The sequence below is a fragment of the Corvus brachyrhynchos genome, unplaced genomic scaffold, assembly GCF_000691975.1.
Source record: "Corvus brachyrhynchos isolate BGI_N302 unplaced genomic scaffold, ASM69197v1 scaffold949, whole genome shotgun sequence".
NCBI classification, from domain to species: Eukaryota; Metazoa; Chordata; class Aves; order Passeriformes; family Corvidae; genus Corvus; species Corvus brachyrhynchos.
The window spans coordinates 7,849-17,424 of NW_008239807.1; the positions used below are offsets into that span (position 1 = coordinate 7,849).

General features: G+C 37.9%; 1 protein-coding gene across 1 annotated transcript in view; it reads left to right on the forward strand.

Annotated features, from left to right (window-relative positions):
• Positions 1 to 8,728, forward strand: part of RIOK2 (RIO kinase 2) — a 10,195-nt gene extending 1,467 nt beyond the window's left edge. Inside the window, exons 3-9 of the mRNA XM_017743302.1 lie at positions 294 to 469; positions 2,031 to 2,119; positions 3,271 to 3,462; positions 3,821 to 3,913; positions 4,857 to 5,393; positions 6,299 to 6,395; positions 8,016 to 8,728. Of these exons, the coding sequence (XP_017598791.1) occupies positions 294 to 469; positions 2,031 to 2,119; positions 3,271 to 3,462; positions 3,821 to 3,913; positions 4,857 to 5,393; positions 6,299 to 6,395; positions 8,016 to 8,177 (1,346 nt within the window). The 3' untranslated portion in view covers positions 8,178 to 8,728. The remainder of the gene's footprint in view (positions 1 to 293; positions 470 to 2,030; positions 2,120 to 3,270; positions 3,463 to 3,820; positions 3,914 to 4,856; positions 5,394 to 6,298; positions 6,396 to 8,015) is intronic.
• The last annotated feature ends 848 nt before the right edge of the window (positions 8,729 to 9,576 follow it).

Genomic DNA, 9,576 nt, shown 5'->3' on the forward strand with positions numbered 1-9,576 from the left:
GCAGGAAGGAGAAGCTGTTCCAGGGTGTGGCTAAGAACACCAGAACACTGAAAGATGCTTCAGATCCCATCAGCATTTTCTCTATTGGAGTACCATGAACTCTTAAACAGTAATTTCTTCATGTTCAGATCTCTTATACACACAATGTAATTAGCTGCCTTTGCTAACTCTGGTAGAACTTTTGTGTCAGGATCAGTGAGGAGTGAGGTAACAAACTTTCACTGCACTTTTTTGGCTGGCTTGTTAGATATCATTCATTTCTTAGATCTGTGCTGAAGATAAATGTCTTCTAGATATTTATATTGTTGCCAACGAAGAGGAGCAACAGTTTGCACTGAAATTGCACCGGCTGGGGAGAACCTCCTTCCGCAACCTGAAAAACAAACGTGACTACCACAAGCACAGGCACAAAATGTCCTGGCTGTACTTGTCCCGGATAGCAGCAATGAAAGAGTTTGCCTACATGAAGGTAGGTGGCCACTCACACAGTGCCAGCAGTGGTGGGACACAGTGGAAGATGCCTCTCAGGCTGTCTTTTCATCAGTTTGTGTTTGCAGTGCTGGTAGGATTTGTGCTTCATTTTTTCTTTCCCCTAATGGACTTAAAGTACACATTTCAGAAACTTTCAATGCTACATGCTTTGTACACTTCCCAGTGCCAAAAATAAGCTTTGCCATGGAAATAACATGGAACAGAATCAGGTGCCATGAGAGAATTTCAAATTTACATCATTATTTATGGTAAGACAATCTATATATCACCAATTCTGCAGTTTTTCCTTTCAAGTTTATTGCATGAACTAGGAAACAGCTGTCATTTTTTAAAATTAATCTATTTTTTATTTTACCAAGCTTTCACTTGTTGCTGTGCTGTTGAGAAATCTTTCAGATCAAAACTGGTGTTTTGATCTAAAAAGGCATACTTAGTTCTGCGCTGTGAGAAAAGATTTCATTTCCAAGCATATACTGCTACTCTTGAATTCTGTGGTTTTTTACTTGCTTTAAAAAACCACAGATATTGTATAGTGATGAAAGATGATAGCTGAAAATTAATTATTAATAAAAAACTAGTTTTCCTTTCTCCTTCTGTGCTATCCAAGAGTAATATATACATAAAATATGATTTTCTTGTTCTTCTGAAAAAGAACCTTGATGGATTCTCTCAGTGGCCTGAACAGAGAAAGAGAGAACTGACACCATAATTTAGAACTTCTGTATTGGTCTAGGTGGTCCAACTGGTAAAACCTTGTGTGGTCAGAACTCGTAGGAATGTAATTGTGGGGGTCCGTTTCCCTGGGCAGAGGGTTGGGGCAGGATTAATTGAGTGCTGAAAAACAGTAATAGTATAATACTTAAGCAACAAAAACTGTATTTATGTTGCTTTAGCTTAGGACTCTATCTTAGAAAAGTTTCTATCTTAGAAAAGTTCACTGGTAACAACAGAATGAGTAAAAAGAGAATGAACCCATTAAAAAGTTGACTGGATTGAGTGAATGACTAAATTTGTGCTAGAAAAGGCAAACAGGAGAGCTTCAAAATATTATGAGCCACCTTTGGTTAATTTTAAGTGTGGTATAATGCTGATTATTACTATTTAAGAATGAACTTTTTGTTTTTACAGCAACTGAGTATAGCTTGACTAGTCAGGCAGGAGTGTATTGGCAGCAGCTTGATGTAGAATTCTTTTCTAATGCCCAACACCCTATTTCCAGTTATCTGCTGCTGATTTCTCCAGCTAATGTACTGGATAAGGTTCTGTCATTTCTCCACCCTGTTGTGGTTTTCTTCCAGATGCACAGTTATTAAACCTTGGGCAGTCCACTCAGTGTCTAAACTTAGGAATTTTATTTTTCTTGGCAGTGAAAGTTCAAATGGCTGTGAGGCTGTTTTCCTTCTTAAGCATGTGATTGGGGCAATATATGCTGCTATCATAGTGATATGTACTGCTTATCTTAGATGTGCGTTTGTCAGTATATGTAATATTTTCTTAACTATTTAATTTTAAGTTTTCAGTGTGTTTTCTCTTTCCAGGCTTTGCACGACAGAGAATTTCCTGTTCCAAAGCCCATAGACTACAACAGGCATGCTGTTGTTATGGAACTTGTTGATGGATATCCTTTGTAAGTAGTGAAGCTTGAACTCTCTGTGTTACAGGGACCCTAACAACCCTAGGAAAAGTAACAGGGTTAGGGTTTTTCCTTGTTTTATACACAGAAATTGCACATTCTAAATGTTACTTTATCTACAGAGTATTGGATATAATATCTGTCATGTTCTGAGCTCCAGTTTGTGATCCTTACTGTCTTAATTCAGTTGAGTTTGTAACTCACTGTTGTAGAACTTCTGCTCTGTTTATAGAGAATACAATGTATAATCTGGTTTTGCACCTTTGAGAAAGATTATTTTTCTTGAGTTTTCCAAGCTTTAAAAACAGTAAATATTATTGAGGTTTGTACGTGAAGGGTTGGTTTGGTTTTGAATGCAAAAGGCCTGTCTGTTTCATACAATATACAATAACCCAGATCCGATCCCAAGATTTAAAGTGTTTAGTAATAGAACAAACCAGCCCACGCTCCTGTATAGTATTCAAGATCTGAAGTTTAATCAAGAGGGAATTAATTCCAAAGTATAACAGTTGAAGAGTAATGTGGAAAAGACTTGATTGTGTTTTGTCTCCCCACCTTCATTTGTTTAATAATTCCACATCCATTGTGTGGAACACCAAGTTCTTGTGGAAGTCTGCAGTGGAAGTTCACTTTTTCTTCTTTTCCTAACATAATCTAGAAAATCTGATTTTATAAAAGAAAATGCAATGGCCTATTTGAATTTCAGTGCAAGAAGACTTAGGTTCTACTGACATGATAAGATTACCTAAAACAGGAGAAAAAGTTTGCTGCCCTGTTATTTACGTAATGCATTATGACAGCAGTGCTCCATGGGAGACAGTGAGTGTGAGTTTAGATGAGGTTTAGCCAGGGTGTAAGGAGGTATTCTCTCCTCTTGAGGACAGAGGGGCAGTGGCACAGGTTGCTTGGGAAGGTTTCACAGGCTCTCTCCATAACTGGAAGTTTTCTATCCTAACTAAACAAAGCCCTCAGCTTTGGTCTGTCTCTGATTTGACTCAGCTTTGAGGAGGATGCTGGACCAGAGAGACCTGAGGGCCCTTTTGACTTGAATTACCCTGGCATTCTGTCAGATGTATTTTGTGTACTTTATTTGTATTTTTAAATGAGGTCTTTCAAGGTTCAGAATATTTTATTTAACTTTTCAGGTGCCAGGTGCACCAAATGGAAGATCCTGCTGCTCTCTACAGTGAATTAATGGATCTGATTGTAAAACTTGCCAATCATGGTCTGATCCATGGGGATTTCAATGAGTTTAATCTCATCTTGGATAATGACGACCATGCCACTTTGATAGATTTCCCTCAGATGATGTCAACATCGCATGCAAATGCTGAATGGTAGGTTTAGATTTAAATGTGTTTTCGAGGTCAATCTGACAAATGTTGGTGACAGCAAACAGTCAACCATGACTTGTTTCCATAAGTCTTTTCCTGAATCCTTTTCTGCAAGCACAAGTAATGTTCCCAACAAAGAATGAGGAGAAATGTTTCTGCAGAATAAATACGTGATTAATTGCTTCTCAGAGATAATAATATTGTTCTGTTAAGAAATGCTCAGAAATAAACTGCATCCAGTTTCTCTTCCTAGCCTTTTCACTTGGGATCACTAATAGGAATAATTTTCAAATAAAACCATGCTTCTCATTGCAATAGCCTTCACTGATTTTTAATTTGTACAATTCTGTATTTTTTACAGGTATTTTGACAGAGATGTTAACTGTATTAGGGAGTTCTTCAAGAAACGCTTCAACTACGAGAGCGAGCTCTTCCCAACATTCAAAGACATCAGGTAGAAATGACCAGATGTGTTTGAATTGTTCTACTTATGGCAGTAGTGTTGGTTTTCTGAGAAAAATGGATGCCTGTGAGAGATGCCTGTGGGAGAAATAAAAAAAAAAATAAATAAAAATAGGCCCAACTGTGCAATTTTAAGTTACATTTTTGTCATTTCTGTTGTGTTTTCTCCCAAGTTACTGTAAGTGGTTTTCTAAAGCTAAAGTGTGCTTTAAAATCCTCTGCTGCCTTCTTTATTTTCTTGCAACCAAGGAAGAGACATCAATCTGAAATCTTGATCCAAATGTTAAATGTCCAGGAAATTTTAACAGTGATGCAGAATCAGCCTGTTTGACAATTCTAATATATTGAGGCTTAACTTGGGTTTCCATTTATAACTATTTTTAAAATGCTTGTAAATAGGGTGACTGCCTCCTCAGGCATTATTACATTTAAACTTTTCTTCCTAATGTCTTTTGCTCCTTCTGAAAAGTTAACTGATTTTTCACTCATTTTAAGATGGAAACTGTTGCAATGAAAACAGTTTTATTTCATCCTGAGCACTTTTCCTAAGGAATTTCACATTGTAATCAGCCTTCGTATGTCAGACCCTTTATTAATCTGTTTGCTTAAGCATGATTTGAACTTAAATCCAAATGTTATTCCTGCTAAAGTAAAATGATTTCCTGTAAAAAAAACCAAACATAAATGCAGGTTATGGAGATAGAATCATCTTCTGGAGAGTTTTCTTCTCTCGGATTACATTCTAAGTAGTACTTTATCTAAAGCTCAGCACCATTACGTGGTGTTTTGTGTGTTTCAACAGAGTATATCTTCTTTATTGATAGTGTGGGTAATTTTAGTCTAGCTTGATTAGGATTTTAAATCCAAAATGTAGTATATTGGTAACTTGGTTTATTGAATTTAGCATATTAAAAGAAAACATTCCTCTTTCACAGGAGAGAGTGTTCTCTTGATAAAGAGATTGCTGCCAGTGGCTATGCAAAGGAGATGCAGGAAGATGGTGAACTGCTTTACCCTGCACGTTCTGACGAGGATGACAACACAGAGGTGTTAGAACTTGCAGAAGATGCTGAGAAGGAGCTCAGGTTCTTCAGCAAAGATGAAGAAAACAGTGAAGACTTCACATGTGAAATGGGTGATTTCACTGAAAGCAGAGCCTCCGACAATACTGTGAGCAGCAGTGAGGAAGAGGCTGATGCAGCTGAAAGCAGTGAAAATACACAAACACTGAATATGGCAGAGTTGAATTCAGCCTTGGAAAAAGCTGAAGGGCCAGCTGTGCCATGGAAGTCCAGTGAAGATGCAGAGAGTTCTGCAATTACTTCCTCTAAGGGCAAAAGATTAACTGAAAATGCTGGTGAACTGGAAGATCAGGCAGGTCAAGGAGGGTGCTGTGAGGGTAAGGAGAATGAAGACGAGTGCCCTGAGCTGGTCAACTCATCAGCTTTAAATGAGGAATTCAGGCATTACAGGTAAAGATTCACATTTACTGTCTAGGAGCGTGGATCTTCCCCCCAAAAATGTAAATCTTTCAAGCAGCTCAAGAAGAACTGCTCTTCAGCTGTCCTTGTTTAAACTGAAGACTAAAAACTTAATTTATTTTGAAAATACTGCTGTGAATACCTTTCCTATTGGTATAATGATTGTCCAGCTGTGTTGTAGTATCTAATGAGAAAATAGGTCTTGCACTTCATAGACCAGCCTATTTTCTGTGGTGGATTTTTCCCCCTATTTCTTCATTTCAGCTAATATTGATAGTGAAGTAGTTGTTGATGTTAAAATACTACTTCTAAAGACCTTTTATGAGTAAGTGTGTAATTCAAATATTTGTGTCAAAGGCAAATGTTCCGCTGCTCACTCACCTGAAGTTATTAAGAACAAGCTCCTTGCAGTCTGTCATTCAACTATATTGTACTGTGTGTTGTTCTGGATTTTAATTCCTTTCCTGACAAACTTAGAAATTCCTGCTTGCCTTCAGACTAACCCCTTGTATGTGAAAATCTGTTTCCTGAGTTTGCCAGCCCACCTTGTATGTGGATACAGAGATCAAACTGATACTCTTCCTCATTTGCTTTTGCACTTCAGTTAAGTGATTGTCAAAACACTGTGCAGGATCTAAAGCGTTTTAGTGCCCTGAGGTTTCTCTTCTTGTGCTCTATATTTATGTGGCTGTTGTGCTACAAATTCTTCCTTTCACAAAGTGCCTGTCTTGGACAACCAATGTGATTATTTAAAATAAAACACTTTGTAGCACTTGCATGTTCTGTTGCGAGTTTTCAAGTTGTAGCCCAGAAAGTGAAGACTCAAACATGGTGCTTATAAAGGCAAAGGATATTTATCTTGCTAATGGAATAACACATTGATTTGTTTGTTTCAGTAATGAAGAGTGCATCGTTCCCGTTGCTGGGCACAGAACAAGGACGAAGAGCATCACATCAGTCAGAAGCGTTGGGAGCTGTTCAACCATTCCTCCAGTAAGTATTATTTTGTTATGCTGTCATCTAGTTTACCCTCAGACCACCTTAAATTGCACATAGCTGTTAGTACCTGTTTCTGAAAATGTACTCTGGTATTAATCATCTTTAAAAACACTGTTACCATCTACCTCTCCAGTTTGTCTCTCCATTCCTACAGAAAAATAGGATTGATACGGTTTACAGGGAGTGATTTCCAGCATTCTCCTTCATATTTTGCTTTTTGGTCTCTCACTGAAGCTCCATATCAACATTAACAACTCTCATTTACCCAATAACTAATTTATATTAATGTATGTTAATTCACTAACAGTATCAGTTAATCCATTTCTGTTGCTAACCACGATTAATATTTTTTATTTTGAACCTGGATACTTGAGTCTAGGTTTAATTTGGCCTTTCTCACCTGTCTTCTTAGAGATTTCTTCACATTCTTTTCTGAAAGATTTCTGTGAACTCTCATTCAACAGCAATCTCTTTGGCAATTTGAATTTGACCTTCTGAATTACATAAATCAGGACGTTTTCAGCAGAATTTAATGTGCTTTTCTTCAACCCCAGACTAGGCAGTAGGTGATATGTCTACCTTAGCACCGAGAATTTTGCAACATATGTAGGTTGTGATGATGGAAAGACTAGTGAGTGTTTCCACCAAGTGCTGCAGTTCAGCATAGAATTTGGTGAATTTACATTAGATTACATGTCATAATGGTGTCTGCCTTGCAGAATTTATTCTAGCAGGTTCCCAGCACAATATGATTCCACCATGATGAAACAGATGAAAGTAATTTGATTTCTCTTTTTCTTCCAAGAAAAAATACGCAAGTGTGTGCCACACTTGGCATCAGTGTGGCAACTTGAGTTAGGACCATGCCACAGTCTACCAAATCCTGGCTTCGTTTTTGTTACGGGTAGATACTGCCATCACAATGGAGAGCAGAACTCAGAATGAGGCAGAGGTGCAAATAACAGATGAAATTTCATAGAACTACTTCAGTTTGATGGAATGGGAAAACTGGAGGAGGGATTGTAAATCGCTAACTTCCCGTTTCTCTTAGCCACACTTGTGTTAGAGTTGTTGTTTTCCAGTAGAATCAGTCATATTTAGGGGCATATCTAAACTTCAGAATAATCAGGGTGCTAAAAAAACCAACACAAAGCAAATAATTACTGCTGGACATGGAATGTTCTACAATATTACCAGCTTTTACATTTTGGTGGAAGGCCTGTGTTCTGCACTGAGAGGTGTGGGTCCTTTAGCATCTCTGTAAGAAACACACTTGAAGTTTAATTTTAAAATTAAAAAGGATTTAAAATGCTATTTATTATAACTCAGAAGATAATAGCACAGATAAGCCCATACCCCTTTAGGTGCTGTGAGTCCTGAGGGTGTAGCACACACACAGCACTCCATCCAGACCTTGTCCATACCAGAGAATCTCCTTTTTCAGTCAGCTGAGCCATTTTATGATTTTCTCACAAGGAAAAACTTTGTTGATCATTTCTCCAGTCAAGGTGAATATCATGAATATTCATGTTGGTCCTGAAAAAGTTCTGTTGTCAGGTCATGTGCTAAATGATTTAAAGGAGTTTTGATTCCAAATTGTGTGTTTGTTTGTAGGAGCTGGTGAAACAGAAGATAAAGCGACAACTGACCAAACAGCAAAAGTCTGCTCTGAAACAGCGGCTGCAAAAAGGGGAGGCAAATATTTACACCAAACAACGTCGAGAAAATATGCACAACATTAAGTCAAGCTTGGATGCAGCCAATTTCTGGGGATAGCTTATTAAAGCTCACGTGGAACATGAGGAATGTATACAGCTGAAAGAATCGTGCTAATTTACCAATAACCCTTTTATGTAAAGGAGCAATCTCTGCTATGCAAACCAGATATTCTTCTGGAAGTTAATAAACCTCATTCTCGTTCCTGTGACTTTAACTGGGAGGTTGTGTTTCTAGTCAGAACTCTTGACTGTAATTTACATTGTATCAGTAGAATTGGTTAAGGTCATGATAGTAATTCCCAGCAGTGTTTTGTCATAAATGAATTGTGGTGTGTTTGTTGTGCAGAGGCACAAAAAGATTTTTTCTTTTCCTCAATTCTAGATGCACAATTATTTACAGAAATGTAAATTGGAAATACTTTCTGCTAAGTTAGTCAGATATGACTTTAACTTCAAAAAACTTCCTTTATCTTCAAAAACTTGGGGAATTAGATGTAACAAAACTTGGTTTCATGTCTGAAATAATCACTTAGTGCAGGATGTCGCTTATTTGCTGTATCTTAGAAACATAAATAGGAGAAATCATTAAAATGTTTGTTGGCACAAGCACATTTTTGAAGTGCTGTTCTACAAAACAATATTGAAGCACAAAAAACCCTACTGCCATTAAACGACTATTCTGAAGGTAAAAGTGGCTTACAGTGGATCTAAAAAGCTAATAATCTAAAATTTGCCTGAATTTTTAATGGAATACTAAATACAACTGACAAAGATCTATAAAAGCATTATTAAGCAGTCGTTTAGAAATCTTTCAGTATTTTGCTTGTGAGACTGTTCAGCCGTCATACATGTCACTGTCATTGGCACAAGGAGCTACCTCAACACCATTCCATTAATATTTCTGTTTTAATCGTCAGTACTGGCAGAGCTGACCAACAGGAGTTTAGTCTCGTTTGTGTATCCATTCTGATCAGTTCTGGACTTGTTTGGTGGATGGTTTGTTGTTTTTTTTAGAATCTACATTGTCTTCACATGACCTAGACAGTACTCAGTAAGCAGGAAACGCCAAAACATTAAAAAGCCCCTAGAATACAATCCCTGGAGATAAGAGTGCTCATTCTTACACCAAGAGCATTCTGCAAACACCAGAGCATTTATCTTCCTAGTTACCATAAGCAGACACTGCTGCTGTTCTACAAGCAGTAGCAGGAAGTTGGATTTTTCACATTTAACACCCCAAACTGTAGCCTGGCAGTTTGGGATGCTAGATGTGAAAAATCCGATTTCTCATTTTCACTGGCACTCACTGCCCCTGGGTATTTCCACCTGTGTCTCCCAGTTCCCTTCACCCTCCCCAGGACCAGGGTGCAGCAGCGGCTGTCTGCACGAGGGATGCTGGCAGAAGCAGCGGCATGGCAATCAGCAGCTCACAGCCCAGGGTGAGAGTGAGGTGTAGC